Consider the following 24,801-nt stretch of genomic DNA (forward strand, 5'->3'; position numbering starts at 1 on the left):
TTCAATCTCTCTTCTCTGATAATCACTCACTTTGCCTACCCCCCCCCCCCCCCACCTTACTCACTCTGTGCTGTATGTAGAACAGGAAGTGGGATCTGGGTCAACGCACATATGCTTAAATGAGTCTGTAGAGTGGAGCTAACACCATACTGGGGCTAGAAACACAGCACACGTTCACTAAAGGGAGCTTGGCCACACATACTTGGCTGACATCACATGGATGTCTTCCCATCCCGGGCCCTTTAACTGGTCTGCAGGCCCACTGCATGCTAGCTGGCTCTCTCATTGAGCAGCATAACACAATTTAAAACACAGTTAGTTGTTGGCACAAAATAGTTCCTGCATTCCAGATGTTCCTGAATGACATGTGAAACATGCCTACTCCCATTTAGCCACTTAAATGCATCCACTTATAGGCACAACACTTAAGATTTCTATTTATACATTCCAATTAATACATTATCTGGAACTGCTTCTAGTCACGATTATGTATATATTTATTATTATTATTTTTTGCTATTATTTTTGCTTTATATATTTCTTAATTACTGTGTAGCCATGCGTGCCATGTCAAAATAATTTCAGCGTTCAGAATGACACGTTATTCGATGCACTTGACAAACAAAATACTTTTTAACTTTAAACAGACTAGCCTGACCATGGCCTTTCCAGGACAACAGAAGACAATCATGTTTTTCAAAAATAAACATGCTACCCCAACCCTACTACTCTAACTCCCCTGGCAAACACCCAAACCCCAACTGAAGTATTTACTTTACAAAATGGTTGAACTGGGAGAAAATTACCCTTTTCAGAATGTCCCCTCTCAAAAAAGCGCTGATGTGGTTAAGATCTCCAACATGCATAGCCCAACAGGAGGACTGCAGAAATACAAGCCACACGCCAGACTGTCTAGCAAACAGAATCATTCGATCTGATCCTCCTTCCTCTCCCTCCTAATCACAATCTCTTTTGCCTCATTTACATGATAAATTAAAGGATTGGGCTTGAACATCTTTAAAACCAATGATACCTGACAGGGTACGTAGGAATATGCTGTCAGGAAGACAAGACCTGTCTGTTACACTTTCGCAGGGACAATTGCCTACATAGGCAAGGTTTGCATTTCTGCTCAGCCATAATAAGGGAGACCTGGAAGGATAACAGAGGCTGACAATTGATACACACGCACGCGCACGCACACACGCAGGCACGCACACACCTGATTACACAGAGGTCTCTGTACTCCCTTTCCCAACTCCAAACAAACTTAACTTTGTGGCCTTCAGATGAGTCTGATATTACAGCTATTTCAGGAGGGAAAATATTGACCTGGGGAATTGAGAAAAGCAGAAAGAGCAGTGCAGTGGAGGTTTATCTTGGCGACTGCAGCTATCCAGCTATTTGTGTTTTTGTTCAAATTAAGAGATATCTAGGGCCTCAACTTAGGATATGTACCAAATCTACATGGGCTATAATGTTGGTCCTTTAGTCAAAAACTAAATACTTATTCTGTGATCCATCTTTTTACTCAATATGGTATTGAAATTAGTTTGTAATTTAAATAGCTTATTTTCTGAAAAAATGTTATGTCTTTCTCAGGGAGTTACTGGAGGGCAGATAAAGTCTAGAATGAGTCCAAGGATGGATTAGTGATGTCTTAAATCTCCAAATTGTTCAGGAAGTAGTTTCATCACTGTGAACCAAAATGGAACTGTGGTAAATATGTGGGTATCATAGGTCCACCAACTGTCAAAAGTGCCAAGTAAAACTGTCACTAGTTAAACTGGGGCTCTGTTACATCACCCACAGACCGCTCCCAATCAAGCACCGACTTACCTCTGTGACGTCCATGACCTTGATGGCCGCCAGCTGTCCTGTCTTGACATGTCGGCCCTGCAAAGAGACAGAGAGATTAGTGAATGACGTCATTTCAGCCCTGATATGCAGCATCCATGTGGCATACAGTAGTTCCAATCAAAGAGTCACAGAACTGATCCCAGACACATTACTAGAGATTTATTTTTTTATTCCTAGCCATGAAAGACCATTGTACGTGACAACTGTTATACCTGCTACAACACACATCAACAGATAACAAAAGATTACACAGCAGAAGGATTTGATTTCCTTTGTCTGAGCCGGTCTGTCGACACCATAGCTGGACCTCCCTCCCCACCCCCGGATGTCTAAGATGGGGGTAGTCCTGAGGCTGAGTGATGAGGGATTAACCCACTTTGTCCCCGGCCCCCACCCCCCATGGATATTCAAAATGTTCTACTGATGAAAATCCAAATCAGAATAAAAGAGTTACAGGAGGGAGACGGACAGCCGTGACAGCTCAGTTGAGCCACACACATCAGTGCCGAGTTAGGAGGCGGTCTCCCAGCGCCAGTCCCAGAATGCATTGCTCTCCTCATTTGCCTGCTCTGAGCAGTCACCATAACAATTTGTCTTACCACTTCTTTCAACAAGGCTGAAGCAGAGGAGTGGCAGGTGATTGTGCTTTTTGGCCTGCCGTTCTCCAGGCTTGGTAGGCCTGCCTGAGTTGCACAAGACGACACATAGGCCTGTAACCCATGAGGACCATGCCTGCTACCACAGGTTGTGGCTAGATGGTATAGATAACTATTTTCCTAACCTTAATCTCATTATCCTAACCTGGTACGTTAATTATCTTAACCTTCTACAGTAATTGTCCTAATCTGCCTTGTGTAAGTGTTCCTCACCTGCTACGAAATGTCAATTCTGTCCTTAGCTGTATACTAACCTTTCAAAGCGCTGCCTGGTATTAAAGTATTATAAATTGGTTGCTTTGAATCCTGAATGCAGATAACTATTGTATATGAGACCATATAGCACGGGTATGACATTACATAATTTTTTTACTGCTATAGTTGCTTTGGTTAACAGTGCGTAATCGCAATAAGGAAACACAATGTGGTATATGGCCAATATACCACAGCTAAGCGCTGTGTCCAGGCATTCTGTAATACATTTTGCCTAAATAAAGCTCTTAGAAGTGGTATATATTGACCATATACCCCACCCCTTAAATAGATTCAACCAAAAGCTAACTTGTGACTTCTACGGCTATGTTAGTAACTAGCTAATGTTATGTGTTTTTAACAAAGCAGCTGCCTGAATTCTGATAACAGTTACTTTTAAGGCAGTGTGTTTAACAACTTTATTAAACAAGGTAAGCAAGTTGTTTGTGTCAAAAGTAGAGCAAAAATAGGTATTGTTAACCTCAATGAAACTATTGCAGTATGAATGGGCTCAGAGGCCCCTGTAACAGTGTTTTCCCCTACTTCTTTTCCCAACACTGGGGGTTGTTGCGGGCCGACATGCCAGCATCAATGACACCAAAGGCTCGATGCATGAAATGCTAAAACATCCTCCATGTATACCACCCACTCTTGCTGTCCAACTTTATTTTCTTAATATCATTCCCTAATAACAACCGAAGTATTCACTCTCGATCAACCTTTCTCTAAAACTGTTCATGAATCGCCTCCCAGACTCCTAATAAAAGCCACTAGCTACTAATGAGGCAATAGGAATTCCATGTACTGTATAGGTGTTTTGCATTAGTGGTTAAAGAGGGGGTAGAAAAAAATAAATATATACAAAATGCCCCATGATTTTACATTATATTTGTAACTTTACAAACTCTCCTGAGTATTTTTTATAAATATGTTCACTGCAGCACAATAGTTTTTCAAAAAAAAGTATCCCTTGTACATTACAGTGGGCATATGGAAAATAGTCTGGTTGGATTTATAACATTTATAATCCCTCTCCAAAGCTAATGAGCACAAGCAAATTAACAACAACATCAGAATAGGATTTTATATTTAAAATTAAGCTAATTCAGCTCTAACCATTTCTCAATGTGCTCCACCTTATAATATTCTTTAACATATGTAACTTGTTATTTAAATAGTAATATTGTTTCATTTATATTTTTTCCTTTGAAAATGTACACAATACAGACTCTATAGGCACACCGCAGACTTTTATTTTGAAGGTAAAATACGAAAACCGGAGGTCTTATTGTTGCTGCCGAATCCAGCATGACGCTAATCTATTGTAGCGGCAGTTGGTTAGCTAGCTTGCTTCTTACCTTTGGTTGTCGCTCAGATGATGGCTATGTGCTTTATATCAATGTCACAGCCATTTACTGACAGTTCAACACAAACCTACGTGTGCAGACACAGACAGTTACGTTTCTTTGACCTCACTCCATGGCTAGATACTAGGAACGTCGGTTGCAGGACAATGTTGCTCTGCTCTGATACTTGTGCGACAGTAAACTGCACGGAAGGGTAAATTGCGCACAGCTTGGTGGAAAAATCATATTTCTTAAAAATATTTTGTTTTTCTGTGGCGCCGCATCACAATATATTACAATAAGAGGGAAACACTGCTGTAAGCATAACAGACAACTGTTAGATAACAGTACCCACAGAAAACCAAATTGTATGGTCATAATTGCTTTACTGTTTATATTTTATAAGTCTTTACTGAGTAAGAAGGCTTGTCTGAGACCAGTGAATGGCTTCAATCATGTAGTCCATTACAGTGATTTGAGTCTCTCCAACCTCAAACAGTGTGCTATGATTCTTTGAGTGGAGTGTAATGGACTAATTTGGCTGTGGCTGTGTGTGTCTGTCTGTGGCTGTGTCTGTGTCTGTCTCAAGGGGAGGGGGGTAATGGTTGAGTCAGCAGAGCTACTATAACGCCAACACATGCTTGAGGAAGATGGATGCTGCATTTAATGGAAGCTGATGGAGTTCGACCACTGGGGTCCTTCACTCTTGATGAACACCATGCACTTAGGCACAAAAGATATAAACTATTTATTCATACACACAGCACATACACAAACCTGAGCTGGAGAAGATTTAGTAGTATGGATATTATTTTAGGTCGGAGATCATGTGAATTGAACCAACAAACCGAGTGATATGACATACAAACTGAGCAAAATGTCCATAATGTTTGTGTAATTTGTTTTGTATTCTGTTTTCTGTAAAACACCACACCACCAAGTAAAACTCTGAGTATGGGTAAAAGCTAAAAGCACGTTGTGAGAGAGATCGGTGTTCCGATGTGACGGGGGCGGAGAGGGTAACAGAGAACCAGGCCAAAAAGGAGGTAAAGCAGAAAGCTAAAAAGAGGATGAGGAAAGGTTTTTCTGCTGATCTAAGCGGTTATCCAGTAGAATCTGGGGGAAGAGTTGAGTTAAAACTCCATTAAATCATCCCAGTGAGACCAAATTTCCCAGAATCACACACGCACACAGTGCCAGGGGGTAACTGGGTGCTTACAGAGTGGGCTCTCACTGGAGAAAACGTTTATCCCTACCTGTCATGTCAGTATTAGCCTATGGGTGTGTGCCAGCGGGCCCCTCCCCTCTCCATCTCTGGTTTCAGGCCTCTTTGAAGTAAAATAACACACAAGTGATTGGAACCCAACCAGCTGTGTGTGTGTGTGTGTGTGTGTGTACCCTACCCAAGGTGACAGGTGAACTCTGCAGCACCCAGACAGCAATTACAGCACACTGCACTATGACATCATCTGCTCCGGTTCCTTTATTCCACAGCCACACAGCCTTGAGTCTGCCCTCTATCTGCCTAACACACACATCTGCATACACACACCAACACATCAACGTAAGAGCAAATGTGTCCCTCGCTAATGACGTGTTTACAGTTCTAAATATTGGATCTCAACGGCAAGACGCAAAAAATTAATCAAAATCATCCCAGTGGTGTCTGAGATATAATGTGGATTAGCTGAATATTTTCTTTGGGCATAGGTTGCCAAATCTAAGACAAACGGAAATAAAGGTGTGCCTGTGTGATGTGGACTGTCTGATCAACAGTGCTTGAGTCTTGAGAGTAGGCTTTATTACACTAGGTAGTTTCATTGAGATTGACATTGAGACTGACAAGAATCGTGATGATCCTTCCACTAAATACCCCACACCATAGTGTGATTACACTGCGTTGCCACATACACAGCTAGCCTCTCTACATCTTCTGACAAAAACAACTTGCTTAGCTTGTTTCATAAAGTTGTAAACCTTCTGCACTGGTTAGCAGCATCCTTATTCCCTTTCATGTCATATGAACTTTTACTTGCTGGCTCTTATACAAAAAATGTCTAGTTTGGCAGTAAGCAACGGAAAAAGAAAAACACTGCTAGTGTGATAGATTACTGAAGTAAGAAGAGCTCTTGTTTCTGCTTGGAATGCAGCTTTTGCTAGCTTGGGTATTGCAGTTTTATTCCTTGAATTTGGACAAAGCTAATGATGCTAACTTCAGGCTGGGAAAGAAGTAAAGAATGGCTTATGGTGAAAAACAACACAGTGGGCCTTCAGAAATAACCTCAGGCAAGGGTAATTTCATTCATTTTGTGAAGCATTCATTTTGTGAAGAAAAAATATTTTCTTCACAAAATGTAGATTATTTTTACAAATGGAGCGTAATCCACGGTCTGTTCCCTGATTTCAAGATTGGGGATGAAACAATTACAAAAAGACATGATTGAGAGTTCTAGGAGTTAACTTCCCCATAACTAGGTCTCTGACCACAGTATATCACGTCTATCTTTCCAATCCAAAACCTGCCATACAGTTTCTCTGTACTGCAACTGCAATTCAGTCACAGTTAAAAATAGGTAGTAGTGGTTCATATGTCTGACCTGTGGCTTAAATTAGAGTAAAACCAATATAACAGATTGCCTTCTGACCTAAAACAAACAAAGTCAACGGTCTCATTAGGCTGTACGTCTATTATAGTAATTTGAACACAATTGAAAGGCCTCTCTTCCATCCACTTTTCAACCTTTCAACCCCTTTACAAATCCTTAATTACTGAGGGAGCAAAATGTATTTATAAAGCCTTCTAGACCTGTGGGGACTCAACATTTTAAGTTCATAAATCCCTATGTCTGAGAGCCTGACCTCTGGCCTTAACACAGAGGGTTAAAACTAGTTGAAAGAACAGTAGAAAAAGTGGATTGTTGTTCCCTTTCATCTCAACAACCATGAAATCCAACATCTTCATCGTTCTCAGATGCTTTCTCAGAGATCAAATTACAGCATTGTTTCCCTCCCTCATAATCAGAGCGGCCACTGCTAAATTGTGATGCGCCACCACAGAAAAACTTAATATTTTTTATGAAATATTATTTATCTTTTATCAAGCTGAGAGCAGTTACGCATCACCAGCAGTTTACTATCACAAAAGCTTCAGAGCAGAGGAGAGCAACAACATCCAGCACCCGACGTTTGGGGCATCAGGCAAGCAAGTGTGTTTGAACTGTCATTAAGTCTGTCACTTTGATATAAAAAAGGTAGCCATCGCCTGAGCGACAACCAAAGGTAAGAAATGAGCTAACGGTCACAAATGGATATCTACAACAGGCTACAATAGATTAGCCATGCAGGCAATGTTAGAGATTCTGCAGCTACAATAAGACCTCCAATTTTCGTATTTTGCCTTCAAAATAAAAGTATCAGAGAAATATAGTATTTTCAAATGAAAAACGATATAAACAAAACAAAATTACTATTTAAATAATACTTTACATAAGATAAAAACATTTTAGAGTGGAGCAGATTGAAAAATTGTTAGAGCTTAAGTAAGTTAATGTAGAGAAGGGCATTGTGTAATGCACTGTGTGCTACCTCCAGGAAAACTATTTTCTACCCCCTCTTTAACCCCCAATGCAACACAAAGTAATATACTGTACATATAATTCATATTGGATTAGTTTGTAGGTAGCTGCTTTTGTTAGGAGTCTGAGAGGCGATTCATGAACAATTTTAGAGAATGGTTAATTGAGGGGGAGTGCTTAGGTTGTTATTAGGGATCGATGTTAAGACTATTGTAAAATAATGTTAAGAAAATAAAGTTGACGTGCAAGAAAGACTGGTGTACATGGAGGACGTTTTCCCCCCTCAAGAATGCATTCCCCCCTCAAGAATGCTAATCATATATCTGTTACTAACCACAAAACTGAGTTCACAACCATGTGAGATTGTGGGTGTTGAAATCCTCATTGTGCTTTTCAGCAGTGGATGGGGCTGTGAAATCATCTTGACAATGATGACCTACTGACAGTGACAAAGCATTGATAACGATGACATTCACGTGTCCGTTTGGTTTAAACTAGAGAAGCACATTGCTTTTGTAGCAGAGTTGGTCGCAGTGTGTGCACAGTCACAAACAATAACAAGGTAACTGAAAGACAAGAGGAGGAAATCCATCAAAAGAAACAAAGAGTACCACGATTTTGAAAGCAGTGCAATCAAGTATGGTACGCACCAAACCAGAAAACTAAAAAAACTAAAAAGAGTGAAAAGTTAAGGGTGTAGCATATAGGAAGTGTGTCATTCAGTCTTATCTAAGGAAGATGAAGGCCAGATAAGGCACAGACCAGAGAGCCACTTCCCTGAGGAAATACCAGGGAGCAGAGTCATCCTGGACAAGCACACAGTTTTCTTCTAAGGGTACCACATGAAAAATACACATCCACGATTGGAAACTAGCCCGGAGCCCTGTGTTTGTCTGTGTGCATGCGTCGCAGAGGTCCATGCCTGCACCTGGCTCCCTTGTCTCGTCCAGCAAGCCTAGATGGGTGCAATAAAGAACCACTTGTCCCAAAAATTGGACACACGCTTGCACACACACTTACACACACCACACAGCAGCTGCAGAGCAATCCAGCCCATCACTCCCACGCATAGTAAGGGTGGGAGAAGAGACAAGAGCAATGACAACAAATAACAGAACTGACCGGTCTTCATTCTTATCCCCCTCCTCTAAACCCTGTCTTACTGGGAATCAGTGCTATCAATTCGCATCGTGTAAAGATTTGGTTGCTTATCTGACGTGTTCATTTTCAATCTCATGCACATAGAGTTTAGAGGTTGACCGACTGAGATTTTTCAAGGCCGATGCCGATTTGTAGGATACCAAAAAAAAAATGCTAATCAATTAATCGGTTAACTAATTTTCTAAAATAATTATACAAATGAGTACTTTCAGTTGGGTGGAGAGCACAGGGCACGCATATCTAGCTTAATAAACATAATGCACTTGGGTGTCTGTAAGGGTCCAGGGAGGAACATTTACCCTGCTGATTTTACAGTGTCAACATATACTTTGATCGCTCAGATGATCACATTTGGAATTCTACCACAATTGGCCGATGACAATGCCAATGTTTTGTCATTTCTGTACCTGTATACCCTGGAAGAATGTTATTTTTTTATCACTTCTGACAGCACTGGGCATCAAGTAAAAATGTCTGTTCACTAGCAAAGGTGCCAGGTAGATTCAAAATCTACCAGCCATTCATTTTGCCTGCCAACACTCATCCTTTTAAATCAAAACAAATGAGTATGCTGTGTAATAATTCAAAAAATAAATTCCCCAAAATATTGTGACCTCACCAGAGTCTACTCTAAGCCAAAATATTGCAGAGATTGGAAATATTCAGCTGCCAGAAAAGAGGTTGCTATGGTAATGGAGACCACAGCATTTTCTGGCGTCTGTCTGCAGCTACTTGCTAGCTGACTAGAAACACCACGCATGTGAAGCGCCTTGGTAAAATGAACGCAGTGGAAACACTGGAAAGCACAATCAGTCTGAAATAACCGATACAGTTTGCCAGCCGATATATTGATGAATCCCTACAAGTAATATTAACCATGTGTAGCTAGTTGATAGTGTGATGATTTATTGTTTTCTAAAAGCTACATATCATAGTAGCTAACTAGCAACTTATTTCAGTTGCATTATCACAGTCAGAAAATGTTTATGCTGATCAACGTTCTGTTTGAACAGGTATTCAGAGATTCAAGTGCATTTTCATGCCATAATTGTAACACTAAAGGACATGCTCCCCCACAAAAAAGTATTGGCTATAATCAGAGTTCGTAACACTGATTACCAAGGGTAAAAACCGTTCCAGGAATTTATTTTATTTGGTTTTAAAAGCTGGTCTGAAATAGAGATTCAAGATGCAGTGATCCAGCTTCCTCTCCCTGCCACTGATAGGGAGAAATTTATGGAGAGCTTTGAGAATCATAGAGTGGTCTGGTGTGTTCAGGGTGTTTGAACAGGGAGCGCTGTGTAAGTAGGCTAAGAAAATAGCCTTGCTCTATAGGGAAGGACAGGGGAAGGCGAGCGAGAGAAAAGGGAAAACCGAGAGACAGGGGGGCTTGGGAGGTCTGTTGGTCAATAATAAACTTTCATTGATCGCTGCAGTGCAGCTGAAATAAGCTAGCAGAAATGTCTGGCTTGTAAACAGATAGGAATGTTAGTGTTGCTTCTGTGATGCTGTAAGGTATAATCTGTGGAGAAGAACTCATAGCACTCCTCTCAAACCATGTATAATAAGAGCTGGGCGGGTACAAGCAAAGAGTAGAATGACAAAGACTGTCTGTCAGGTTAGATTAGTGCTTCTCAGGAACAGGATTAAATTGAATGTTAATAAACTGCTAAATGACACAGTAGTATGTGTGCATGTATAGACGTGAATAGTGCACAGTCATGTGAAAAAGTTATTACACCCCCGGAAATGTAGGCTAACTTTGAAACCACTTAAATTAAACCGAACTGCCATCTCCATTGCATGATTCAGAAAACGTTAGTACATCCCTAACTTCGCTTCACGTAAAATGGCTATAATCAAGTGCTCCAAATCAGGTGCAAATGAATAGAAAATCATTAAAGGGTAAATTGGTCTTGCGATCCATAAAGATAAGAAACCTATGCTGGTTTGGTCTTAACCATATGGGTGAGTGATTGCACATCATTCCAAAATCAAAAAGACCCATCCAAAGATTATTGATGCCAGTGAGTCTGGGAGGGGTTATGAAGCCATTTCCAAGCAATCCAAAGTACACCATTCCAGTGTTCAATGGATCATCTACAAATGATGAAAATTCCAGACCACTGGCAATTTATTTAGGACAGGACTTCCAATCAACTTCAGCCCAAGAGCTGACTGAAAGCTGCTCAAAAAAGTCTCTTAGAACCCCAGCATTACATCAAAGGATCTACAGGGCTCTCTTGCCACAAGATATGTAAAAGTAATGAGTAAACTTACAGAAAGAGATTGCACAAATTCAGACTACAGGGGAAAATAATATCAAGACATGAATAAACTTAAACAAAACTACTGCGACAATATACATGACACAGTTGCAGTTGAACTGTAAAGAAATGTGGTGCAAAAAAAAATTCTATTGAAGCTAGTGATGTACATACTTCACACTATGAAATAGCATTCCTGTTGATTTTTGATGAATAAATGATTGCAAAGTATATGTCAAAAAATAGAATGGGATGGCATATAGTATGGCATGTGCTTACAGTGGCACCTTCCTTCAGCTGACATACTAGTTGGTATGACAGTCAGTTCTGGGCAGTGGAAGAACTTCTATCACGTTTGAATGCTCATACCATTTTTAGATAAACTCGGATTTGAAACACACACACACATACACACACACACACACACACACACACACACACACACACACACACACACACACACACACACACACACACACACACACACACACACACACACACACACACACACACACACACACACAGTGTTCCAAAATCAGCTCCCTGGATAGTGTGAAATGACCACACATCCACCAGATGTGCCACATTCAATATAAATGACACCTTAAAAATGCACCTGAAAGAGTGTTTTTGAAGGCATTACTAGTATTTTCAACCCAGTGACTATGTTGGTGCCCACAGGCCCTGGCTGCTGCTTTGCTATCCTATCTGTGTTGATGTGAACCATATAGTGAAACATTGCTTCAGCAATCTACCAGCCCTCAGGAGCCAGAGGTGTCTGCTATGCCTTCCCTGTCCTACAGTGTGGAGCTTACAGACACAGACAGACAGTCAGACAGACAGGGTAGCCCCAAACTCCCCTCTATCATCCACCCATCCTGACCTCACATTCCTCCTTTGAAGCTGGAGGATCACCAGTGAAAACAGCCAGAGGAGGGGAGCTGGAGGTGGAGACTGAGAATCAGGGGAAGTGCTGCTCTGTCTCCAGCCAGCCCCCCCTGTCCTTCCCTCTCCCCCTGGGCCCGAGGGCCAGGCCTGAGCCCCTGAATAAAGCCTGGCGAAGCCCTGAGCACACAGGAGGATTACCACACTGTCTGACACCATTATTCATGTTATTACGAAGCTCTATCGTCTGAAGCACCACTTCACCCTGTCCGAGCCACCTTGTCTGGAGGGAGACATGGTGGTGGGGATGACTTTATTTAATGGACAGATTTAAAGCATGTCAATCTGGGATGAGTGAATTAGAGATAGTAATCAGAAAGAATTCTTAAAACAAAGGGGCTGAAAGAAAGGATTTCTTAGACTAACACTAGGATTCAATGAGGATATGTTGGTTGAGGAAAATGGGAGCTAAGGCTGTTAGTCTAATCACAGCCACAGTCCAGAGTGCAAACTAATTACTGAAACAAACTCTGAAAGGAATGAACATCCTTCTGTAACCACGACAGGCAGCCATTTACACTAGCTAACAGATTTTCTACTGCCTTGTACTCTATTCTCTATGCCACAGATTAAAGATAAATTGGCATTCCTGGATTCCAAACTGGGGCAAACTACTGGGGATTCACAGCAGAGAGTTTTAGCGAGATTGTCTTCAATGTTGACATCCTGTCCCAGATCTAACACACTTGTCCTAAACATTCTTACCACTCCCATCCCCTATTGCCCTGGGACCCTACATCAAACCAGATCAACTGACTGTACTTCACACTGGCAAACAGTCCAGTTCAGTGAAACGACAGACCATTTAGGTAAAAGGAGAGAAGAGAAGAAAACAAACAAACGGAAAAGCAAAAGGGGAGTAATAGAATAAACAGAGAGGTGGGGCCCAGTTCTGTTTAGGAATCTATCCTATTTGTTGGTGCTGATGGTACAAGGCACTATTGCAGAAAAAAACATGTTGAGAGACTGATATTCAATCATTTTAGGGAAATATGTTTACAACTTTTAAATAAATATTAAATAAGCTAAGCAGACCCTTTATGTAACTAACCTATAACTATCTAGTTATGTTTTGGTTTTTGTATGTAAATTATGTCACGATAGTCACTTGCTTTTCAACTGAAATCAATCTTCAGTTAATTAAATTAGAGAAATACTAATACTAGATAGATATCAAACTAAATAAACTAGCCAACTTACCTAGCCTTTTTTCCAACGAAAAAGCTAACATCATAGCAGCTAGCTAGCGTAATATAATATTACATTGCTTGAACAGGATGTCATTTTATATAAACTTCTGACTAGAAGACCCAGAGCTTGGGAGGATGTGCCTTTTCTGCTGCAGAAACCAGTGTCATGTCAGAACTCTACCAGCATCACAGCATACAGTCATATCAGTGAACCAAGGTGACATAAATGAAAGTGACTGTTCAATCACTATGTAACAAGGTGTATGTGCACAATAAATTGTTAAGTAATATGAAGTCATAGTCAATTGATTGGTCAATGAGCTATTTGAAACTGTAGTGATGTTTCTCCATGAAACTGTAGTGGAATTGATTGGTCTTAAGTCATATAAAACCATTAAAACAACACGAATAAATGTATCTTGTCTGACACTGCTCGGTTCCTCCACATTCATTTGATCAGTGATGATCAACTGTTCAGCCTGCCTGTCTGGTCTTGTTTGACTGTCTGTGAGATGCCAATGGCTTATTTTACTCTCACTGGGTGGTGATGCAATAAGCCCTGGTTCAGATATCTGTTTCCCTGCTGTGTTATACAGACAGTGGGCCTGACTACTGTTCAGACCTACACTACAGCAGCCCTGGAGAAAGGCAGAGAGGCATCCTGCAGCAGTGTTTCTCTGAATGTTTCTTTCCATTTTATGATAATACAGACTGGGGTATTAGGGGAGGTGTGGGATTGTACATACAGCAGGCATACATGCTGTTCACATGAAATTGCAGAGTGTAAAGTATCAGTGCGTTTGTGCGAGACACATGTTTTTAACTTTCAAAATGTATGTGTGCGTGCGTGCCTGTGATGTGTGTGTGTGTGTGTGTGTGTGTGTGGGTGTGCATGCCTGTGGTGTGTGAGTATGTGTGTCGTGTTGGGCACATTCCTGGCCACGGGTGGGGGTGGCAGGGGACTAGCTATGGGCACATTCTCATTCCCATAAGACATAAAGCTCCAGTTGCTCTACAGGGTGCATCGATTACATCACAGCGCATGGAGACAAGCCAACATCATTGTAACCCAACCCTAACTCCCATAAAGAACAATCTATAAGAGGTCAAAGCTCAGGAAGGTCTCCACAATATTTTTAAGATGCAGTCTTGGACTTTTGGGAATAATATATTTTTTATTTTAGGCTGTATGCTGTAAAATGTTGTTTATATGTGCATAATCTGCAAGCAGAATCACTATTATACTGTGAAAAAGCAAGTGGTTTCAATGCCATAGTACCCTTTATTGCTCGACAGCACCACTTTCACAATAACAAGCCAGCAATCGCAAACTGTATCTCTAAAATGAGGTAATTGTTGAGTTTTTGCTTCAGTGAGTGGCAATAATGTGATGGAAAGATCAACACAAACAAACGCCAATATGAGAGTCAAAGATTAAGCAGAAACATAAGCAAAGACTGAGCAGAGGACAAGTAAAGATGGACTAGAACACAGGTAAAAATAGGGGAAATTGCAGCATTACAGGCAGTGCGTATAAAGGTGTAGTTTGACAAACAGGGTTGTCCGGTCCTCCCCAACTGACAACTAATTAGACACATCGAGGCTGCAACACATGCGCGCACAGAAGCAGGCAAATGTATATAATATGTCCATGCGCATACACCAGCAACACAAAAAAAAAAACAGGAGCTATGTTGGATGAATCTGTGTAGGTGGTTGCTAAAGGAAAACGAGAACAGAGCTCTACCAGCCTGCGGTTTGACCTAAGCCATGAAAACATCTTGACAGGGAGGGTCAAAGGCTTCTCAAACCCAAATGACAAACTCTCTCTAGGATCTTTCCTGCTCTGTCCTTCCTCCACGTCTTCCAGACAGGAAGCTGCTGCCGGGCCCTTGGGTCCATCAGGCCTCCTCACAGCTCCAAAGCCATCCATTTTGTGGGAACGAGGAGAGTGATATCTAAACCACTGGAACGTTTTACACAGGCATTTTAAATCACCTCCTCAAAAGGGCCGGGGCTATGATAAATATAGGCCATTTTGAGAAGTAGGTTTCATATTCACAGCAGGCTGTTATAAAAAAAAAGTGGCTCTATGGTGCAGGGAAGGGCGAAGCTCAGTTAATTAAGACGGAGCGGTTTTAAGGGCCAGTAAAAACAAACATTTGACGTGTTTCATGGAGACATGTCAAATAGCTTATTGACCAAAAAAGAAAGGGTTATGCTGGAGCTTGGATAACCCTAACACAGAGCCCGGTGTTGTTTGGCACAAATGTTCACCACGCCGTGGTGGCTCAGCTGACAATGAGCTGCTTCAGAGAGGAGTTTTTCCCCTGAAGCAGACCTAAAGCTCTGAAGCATCTGAAGTTGACCTAAAGCTCTGAAGCTGACCTAAAGCTCTGAAGCATCTGAAGTTGACCTGAAGCTCCAGGCCACAGATGACTGCTTAGGAAACCCCACGGAAACCCCACGGAAAGCCCAAATGGTTACACTTCACATTCTTTGCCAGGAACTGCACTGGCAGACATGGACAGAAAATGCAATGTTGTCACAAAGAGGTGATGGTAGTGTTCCGTCTGGCCAGTAACATTAAGAGCTCAAAACCTGTTGTTCCTGTCCTCCACCGAGCTATAGGATTGTACTGTGGTCCTTGTGGCAGCCACCGGAGCATTAGCGTTGGGAAAGAATGGGAGATGGGGAGATTTAGCGTATCCACCCTCTCTGTTAAAAACCAGCCCACATGCCAACATGTCAACCAGGAGTCGTCAGTGCCGATCACCCCACCGGTACAAACCCCAGCCCTTTCAGAGAGAGGCTGACACATTCAACACCTATCCACGGCCTAACCCAAAGGTCCCAGAGTCAGGGACACAATGACAAGGTCCCAGAATGGTTGTACAACAGGGATGTGTACTGGTAGCACTGAGGAAGGGGACCCAAGAATACAGTCAATGCACAAGGTCCAACACCAAAACCAAGAGAAGCTGACCTGTGTTCTTTGTTAGTTATACACTGAAACATGTGTTTGTCTTAGATTAGTTGCAATGTTCCTATTTTCCTACTAATTACACACCCACATCAATCATAATAACCCTACACTTGAAGGCTAATAATAGCAGACTCCCTTTTGACTGCTATTCAGAGCCCTCATGCAACAGCTCAGCTCCACCCAGCAGCTTCCTTCTATAAACATGCACATATAGCAAGGATTCTTCCTGTGTGTTTGTGTGTGTTTGTGTATTACCATACTTGTAATTACCAACAAATAAAGTAACCTATTGAATTTGAAAAACAAAAAAAATAAATCAGAGTTTGGGTTAACTTGTATTGAGGTTCAGTGTTAGATATAGTCACAAAGGCTTGCATTTTGGAGTTAGGGGTAGGTCTTTTGGTCCCAAAAAGGTCAAAACAAATAATGTGAGTCCATGTGTTGGACCGTGTTACCGTGGTTGGACGGGTTAGCATGAAATCACTATCATATTGGTTAGCAAAGTAGCTAAAGGCACCATCCATGTGCCACTGTGACATTAGCTATAATAAATACAAGCCAGTGTAAACAACCAGTGTTGTATTCAGTTTTCCTGGTCCTCCATTTTTTCCATCCCCTGCATGGTAATATCCAATTTGTATTCTTAGGCCCTGCTTTCAGCAGAGTCGGGGCAGTCAATGTTGAGATACGGGTCTTACAAAGCACTTCCAGTGCCATTCTGGTCCTTATCACACTGCCTGCTCAACCTGGAAGCCTACAATTGAATGGTTACGCGCTGGAAGGATTGCACTCTCCGGACTCCTCCCTCGAGTTGCGACGAAGGCACGGCAACCCAATTTGATTACTAAACCCCCAAACTCAAGTTGGTTAACAGCCTACAGCACACAAGAAATAACTATTTTTGTTCTGTTTATTTGATTATGTGTAAGGTAACTAACCATTTTGTTCTCACTGTGGTACAGTCTACAGTCTCCTTGGGGAGAGTTGGAGCAGCAAGCCGGCAACACAACAACCTAGGGCAAATTATGCTGCCATAAATGTACCACTCCCCATAAACCCTTTACACTGTCGAAGCACCCAGGTGGTCCTGGTATTTCTAAAATATCAGACCCAGGCACACATGGCACCAATCGGTCACTCCTTTTACCCATCCTAACTTTCAAATGAACAGTAACTGAATGCCTTGATGCCTGTCTACCTGCTTTATATTGCAAGCCGTGGCCACTCCATAGGAGTGATCCCTTTTCATGAACCGGTTGGTATACCTAATAAATGGGCCACTGAGTATGTCATCAATTTGCTGTATAAACAACTCAACACATGGAGAGGCAAACGAAAAAAAACAGCTTAACCATTTAAATGCCGGTTTACTGGATAGCAGCAATGCAGTCATTAATGAGCTCCCAGCCTTCTGTCTTTGGTCTGGCAAAACCTTCTGTCATATAGCTAGGCTTCCACCCAGGGAACCAGGGATGATTTATTTAGATGGCTATTAGAAGGAAAGAGGGGATTACATGAGAATAGGAAAGGAGGACACAGAAGAGAAGATAAGAGGAGGGAACTGGAAGAAATGTAACCATGTATCCCTACCAAGCACCCTCGTTCATCCCTCACACTCAGCCTGTCAGTCCCCCGTCCTCCATCTTTCTTTTCTCCATTATGTCATCCAGTACGCTTTATCCTCCAACCATGCTTTGCATGAGATGACAGGGGATGAAAAAAAACAAACAAAAAAACATCCTAAAAATAGGCCCAGTCTCCAGTCCACAAGGAGAAAGAAGTTTGGCGGTAATGATGATATTATGGAAGAACAGAACTGCTGAGGGTGAAACGGAGTGGTGGGTGGAAATCGTTTCTAAGTACAGTTTTAGCTGCTACTCAGCAGGAGTCAGACAGAACAGGAGCCCAATCAGCACTACATGATAAATAGCTTTATTTGACGCAATCTGTTCCTGCCTCTCCGTAATAATACATGCCTGTGTTTTTCAGGGGGTGGGGGCTGATTCTCAGCAATAGATTACTGGCGGTAGAAACAACACTTATGGGTTTCAGAGGCCTGTGCTAATAAACGGTCTCCCTGCCATTGTGCACAACAGGACCCAAGACAGAGATACAGAACCGAGCAAGACTTTCCCATTAACAACAGCGATACATTAACCCTTTACTACTGGGTCTGGCACAGATCATCTGATACTCACTGCCACTTTAACATCCAAATATAGCATCTACTCCCAGCCTGCTTCACAAGTTGTCATGGGACCAAACAACAGTGGTTGCTAAGGGCTTGTTTTAATTATATGGGGGGGATGTGGAGTGTTAGTCAGGAATAAAGAGGAAGCAAGAGACAGAGACAGAAAAAGGGAGGGAGCCATTTCAGAAGGATTACAGTGTAGATAGATGCCACGATCATAAAAGAAAGAGAATGAGGCCTCTACCAAGAGAGATGTAATAAGTGGGAACAGACGGAGGATGGATGGAAGGATGGATGGATGGAAGGATGGATGCATGGAAGGGAATGAGATAGAAAGAGAGGGACAGCTCTTCTGTGCAACCTAGGCTTTTATTTGCTGGTGCTGTTGCTGACAGGCTGAAAGACCTCTATACATATCCTTCTCTCTGTGTGTTTGTGTAGATGTGTGTGTATGACAGACACAGGGGACCTGTTGAACTAAAGACTGGCTGATGAACATCTGAACAGTTTCTTATAAATCCACACAACTCTCTGGCTAAAATATTATTAACATTTGTGGAAATTGGTATGAATGAACAGGGCCACATTTAAAGATTACAATTACGAGAAAAAAAAAGCTTTTGAGAAAGCTTTATGATTCGCAGTTCTTCATAAAAGGTTTTTCAATAAAACAATCTCTGGACTAAATGATTAATACATTATCTGCCCTAATACATTATCTATTGCACAACGCAAAGAAAATAGTATTACAAAGGCGTTTGAGTGAGATGTCTAACGTGTCTGTAGGTGGCCACACACTTCTCCCCCCTGTGCACAGTTCATAAGGAAAGGCACTTTAACAACCCTAAAAGGTTGCATTATGAAATCACCATCAGAGTTATTTGGTGTGCTTACAATATAGAGGTGGGGGGGGGTCGATACTGTGCAGTATCGCAATTCCCTTCCCCCATGACATCACATCGATACATAACTGGAAAATGATTTAACATGTCAAGGGAAAAAGTCTCAAAACTCATGACAGAATATGCCAAAAACATGGACAAATTGCATCGGCAAAGAGGAACAGTGGTTGCAAATCGAAGCTGATCGACTGGGATAGACAGACACTCTACAGGATAGTTGCTCAATTCCTCAGAATTACAGCCTCAAAAATTACCACAGAATTCAATCAGCCTCTCTGTGACCCAACAAAAGCTGTATATCATCAGTGTCCCAAAGGTTGAATTTATGGCAGGGCTGACATTCGCAAACCGCTTGTATCCAAGGCCAATGAACAAAGATGTATTATTTGGTGTGTATGGAGCACAAAACCTGGACCCCTGAGTAATGGGGAAAAAGGACGTCTTCTTACACCTTATTTTCTAAATTCGGAATGGTATCCACTGGAGAAAGCCAAAGGAGGCCTTCACCACACAATGCCTGCTGCAGAACTGTTAAACATGGCGGAGGATCCTTAATGATCTGGGCAGCCACCTTGTGGGAGTCATTGAGCCAGATGATAGCTCTGCATGGTTGTATTGGCCAAGGAATTTGATGCCATTTTACAGGACCAGGAGCACCGTGTGGCGCAAACAATGTTCCCAATGTTCCTCTAATACACCAAGATGATCATACACTTAATTACAAATTCCAGGGTGGTTTTATGAACACCAGGATGACATCAAACACCTTCCATGGCCTCCCCAATCACCAGGTCTGGACATCATTGAACTTTCAGGGGAAGTCCTGGAGCTCAGAGCGCGAAGTCGATTCCCACCTCCTCCATCCCTCATAGAACTGAATGCTTTTCTTCTTGAAGAATGGTGCAATATACACCCAGTTCAGAACTTGTATGACAGCATTCCAGGAAGGATTGGAGTTGTTCTGAAGGCCTTATTGGGTCCTTCATATTAATTAGGGCTGTAATGGTACATGTATTTATAATGGTACCATATGTTAACAGGGGTGATCTTTATGGTTTACATTTTACCTAGCGACGCCGTGCCGAATGCCTCTTAAACAAACCTGATGGAGCTGGGGGGAAAAAAACTGTTGTTTTGTGTGCCAAACTTGAGGAGGAAAAGGCAGTACAACAGTGTGGAGTGGTGGTAGGCTATATATCAATTAACATTTTAAATCTCCGGTGTGACAACATTTTGGCATTCAAGCAGAGTGCAGCGTTGACGGGCCTGGAGCCGTTGACAGAAAATTAACTGTCTCTACTGTTTGACAAAAGTAGCCTACACAGCTGCTAACGCCTCAAACATTTTGACACATCCATGCCAATATCCCAACCTAGTATCAATATCCCCAGAGCAACGCGGAAATGAAAAGACAGGACACAACCTTGTATGTCCCATGCTGTCAAGCAGTTGGCAGCATCACTCTAAAATGGTGAAAGAAATGACTAAGACGCTAGAGTCACATCGCAAATTTCAATACGAGTTTGCACTGTACCGAAAGCGTACAGAACCGTGACCGCGATATGTTCTATACCGTGTGTTAGGCATACCCCAACACACGGCACCCCCACTATTAACATATTGTTAGGTGTTTCCGTTATTCTTCACATCATTAACAATGAGATGAAACAAAGTCACCTTCTCACACAATATCATTTGACCAGAGTTGTCCAGTGTATGTTCATACATAACATGGTGGCGTGTAGGTCACACAAAAGGGCACGTCAGTCTGTCAATGAATGTCACACACACAAACACACACACACACACACCTCAAGCGCTGAGCTGAGTACATCACGGAAGTAGGCCAAGTTATTTAGGGCAGGGCGCTCAGCCTTAACCCACCACTGTCTGCCCCATGGCACGTCTTCCACACAGCACAGCTAAAGGTATGTAGGGACGTGTGAGAACACACAAGGACGTGTGAGAAGGGGATGAGGGGGAGTAGCCATAAAGAGGAAGATGAGAACCAAGAGAATCAAAGGGGAGGGTCAAAATGAAAAAGTCTTAGGGAACCTTCATGGCCATGTGTTCTGTATAGCAAGGGATTCCCCACCAGTAACACACCTCCCCAAACATCCTGGTCCTTCTTTCCTCCGTAACACCACCTAAGGCTCTCCCGTCCCTTTGCCAGCTGATCCTGGGCCCAACAGTTAAAGGCCGACCTCCGCCCCTCCACCTTGCCGTCGCCTCTGGGTCCGGCCCTGTTCCATGTGAAATGCCATACAGGAGACAATGGGAACCGGTGCTAGCCCACCATACTCCTCTGTCTGGAGGTGTCCTCAAGCCTTGGGTTGTTTGGGTTTGTTTTCGAGCATGTTGGTCATTGAGAGGTTTACAGGTCTCTAAAACAATTATTGCCCCGACATTCACTGCACTGGGAATCCCTTTGTGGAGCTGGATCCGACACACAATACTTTATTTGAATCCATAAATCACTAGAATCACAAGGCTTCAAATAATTTAAAGGTAATGGCTTTCCCAGACACGAGTGCAGGAGGCACTTCCTTCACAATCAAGCCAGGCTGCTTTGACCACTGACAGAGAGTAGAACCTCAATAGTTGCTTTGCCTTGGATTGGTTTTAGACATTCCTGAATGACGCGTGACCAAGACCCCCAAATATCAGAGAACTACAAGTCTTCAAATCCCCCTGGCCTCTCCCCAACAACAATGTCTGGTCTTATTTGTAACACTGGAAAACACACCATCATAAGCGTCCCACTTCTAACAACAGAACGTTCTTACATTTGCGCTGTCTGTGATGTCACCCATATGATCTCACCCTGCCGGATATCACATAGATATCACGAGACCATCAGGAGTGACTTCATGGGCAACAGAAGCCTCAGTGATCCCAAAGGGGTCAGACAACTGCATCAGAGGCACAGTCACTGGCTCAGTTTGTGTGTTGATCTGGATTCATGTGAGCTCCACAACAGTCCGGCTGCACTGGTCATTGAGGTCTGACCAGACTTCAAAGCTGACGGCTTAAGCGCCTAGATTTCCATTGCTCTTCCTCCTTAAGATGCTTAGTGTTGTTTTAGCACTGGTTCCAAGGGACAGCCTTTTCGGGCAGTGCCTTGGTGCTGTGATGCAGCTTCTACTTCCTGATTATTATCCAGCTTGCTTACTGAGATATACAAAAGACTTGAACATTATTTTGTACCCTTTTCCCAATCTATGGAATGTATGTCTTTATTTGAAACTCCTGTAGAATGTCGTTTGGTCTTCATTTGTGCAACAGCCCCTTAAATGCTTCACAGGTTGAGGTCAGTGCTAAGGTAACAGAGTGCTAATTAGGGTCGTTTTCTCCATCTGGGTAAAGTAGGAGCTTCCAAGGCACAAGGCTTTTTTTGTTTGTTTTTTGCCCAAGATAAAATTAATGACACTTTACAATAATACATTTTGAGTGTCAGTATTTTAAAATACAATATCAAACAGAATTAAACGTGAATGTACCATCTGTAATTCAGTGAAATTAAAGAATTAGCCGGGGGTCTGAATACTTCAGCAAGACACTTTTTCAGCATTTTATGCTTAAATGGGGAAAGAGTGTTTTTCCTGAAAGAACAGAGGGTAGAACTCTAACCCATGATGCAGCAGTTCAATAGGTTTGCATTGTAATAGCAGAAAAGGGCCATGACACATCTTCAGTAGCTTAACAGGGGAATAAAATTGTTTCACAGTATCACCTACACATTAGTGTTGTGATCTCCTCTGGCCCATATTTGTTCTCAAATTGGGGATGATCTTGTCATTAGCATAATTGCTAAGGATTACATGAACTATCAGAGCCATGGGCATTCCTGCTTTGGAAAGGTAAAGGAAAATACAAATATATGTGATTTATTTAGTTAAAACAACAAACTTTTCTAAAACTTTCAATATATGAAGCAGATTTCCTAGTAAATAATGAAAACATGGTTGAATTCCATTTTAGTGCACAGTTCAAAGAAACATGCAGTAGCTCTTCTTCCCATGGTACAATAAACTCACAGACTGGTCTGATAACGTCTATAAAGACAACGCTGCGTGCTTAGCTTTTCAGCAGATGAAGTGTGTGGGTGCAAAATGTATATCGCAAATACAGACATAAACATTGCTGTGCCGTTTTTTTTTTTTTATTGTATTCATTTGAACATACCTTATTTCCTCAGAATTTTTCCATGTCTAGTTTGCTATTATATGCTGGGTTTAAATTAAACCCAACCTTATTATCTGTATTTCTGTCCAGATTCTCTTGCATCACAGAATTGACAGGGCCATGAAGTCAACCAGTCCGGTGGTCAGAGAAAGGAGAGGAGAGGGGGAGAGGCAGAGTTGGCGTGTAGAACCCCTTACTAATAAGTCTTCCAGCTCAGAGTACAGAAGAGAGAGTACAGCTAGAGAGAGGAGTAGAGCGGCTGGCCTTCTCCTGCCTGGTGTCAACCTGCCCACGGCATCATCCACAACCATCGCCTACGATGAGAAAAGGCTTTCACTCCCCACCTCCACTGTAGCAAACAGGGCTCTGACTGGCGACTGTGTTGGTTTTCTATATCTGTTTGTACTATTCGGTTTATAAAAATTTAAATGTGATGCACGGGTGCATCTGTAGGTCCTGCTTGTACAAGTGTTTGCGTGGGAGGGGAGTAAAAAGAGTGCTTGTCACCGTCTCAACACAAATATTTGTTTGTTTGTGTGTGTGTGTGTGTGTGTGTGTGTGTGTGTGTGTGTACAGTCTGTGCATTCAAGAGAGTGTCCATGTTCAACTCTGAATCTTCGTTAGCGTGTGGGAGTAGAAAGTGTAAGACTATGAGATTGTATCTTTGTGCATTTATGTGCGTTTGAAGTCCCATTCTCACAGGAGTTTAGAGAGTCTGCCCAGCTACAAGAGGGAGTGCTCTGGTGCTCTGCTCAAATCACAGGCCTTGGTTCTTGTCAGGTGACCTAGACAGCGTTTCAGTGTTGTGAACCAGTTGAAAACAAATTGAATGAGGCTCACATCCATTTAGTCAGTCAGCTTGCTAGTCAGTCAAACCAGCTGCCTGGCTTTGACTTTGGACAGAAAGGTGTTGAAAGTAAAGAGGCCACCCCATTGAAGAAAAACTGTCATGAGAATCATGGACAGATGGAGATGGCATCTTCATGCACAGAAGAGTGTTTGTGTTTGGGAGTGGGGGAGTAAATATAAAAGACACCCTGATTCATCACAGTAAATACACCCTGATACATAACAGCAAAAATACACCCTGATTCATCACAGTAAAAATAAACCCTGATTCATCACAGTAAAAATACACCCTGATTCATCACAGTAAAAATAAACCCTGATTCATCACAGTAAAAATACACCCTGATACATCACAGTAAAAATACACCCTGATACATCACAGTAAAAATACACCCTGATACATCACAGTAAAAATACACCCTGATACATCACATTA

General features: G+C 42.1%; 1 protein-coding gene across 1 annotated transcript in view; it reads right to left on the reverse strand.

The window, feature by feature from the left end:
• LOC105016331 (mitogen-activated protein kinase kinase kinase kinase 4) overlaps positions 1 to 24,801 on the reverse strand; it is a 63,758-nt gene that overhangs the window by 28,678 nt on the left and 10,279 nt on the right. The window contains 1 exon segment of the mRNA XM_034297636.1: positions 1,840 to 1,896. Coding sequence (XP_034153527.1) covers positions 1,840 to 1,896 — 57 coding nt within the window.

The sequence above is a fragment of the Esox lucius genome, chromosome 16 (assembly GCF_011004845.1).
Source record: "Esox lucius isolate fEsoLuc1 chromosome 16, fEsoLuc1.pri, whole genome shotgun sequence".
Taxonomy (NCBI): Eukaryota; Metazoa; Chordata; class Actinopteri; order Esociformes; family Esocidae; genus Esox; species Esox lucius.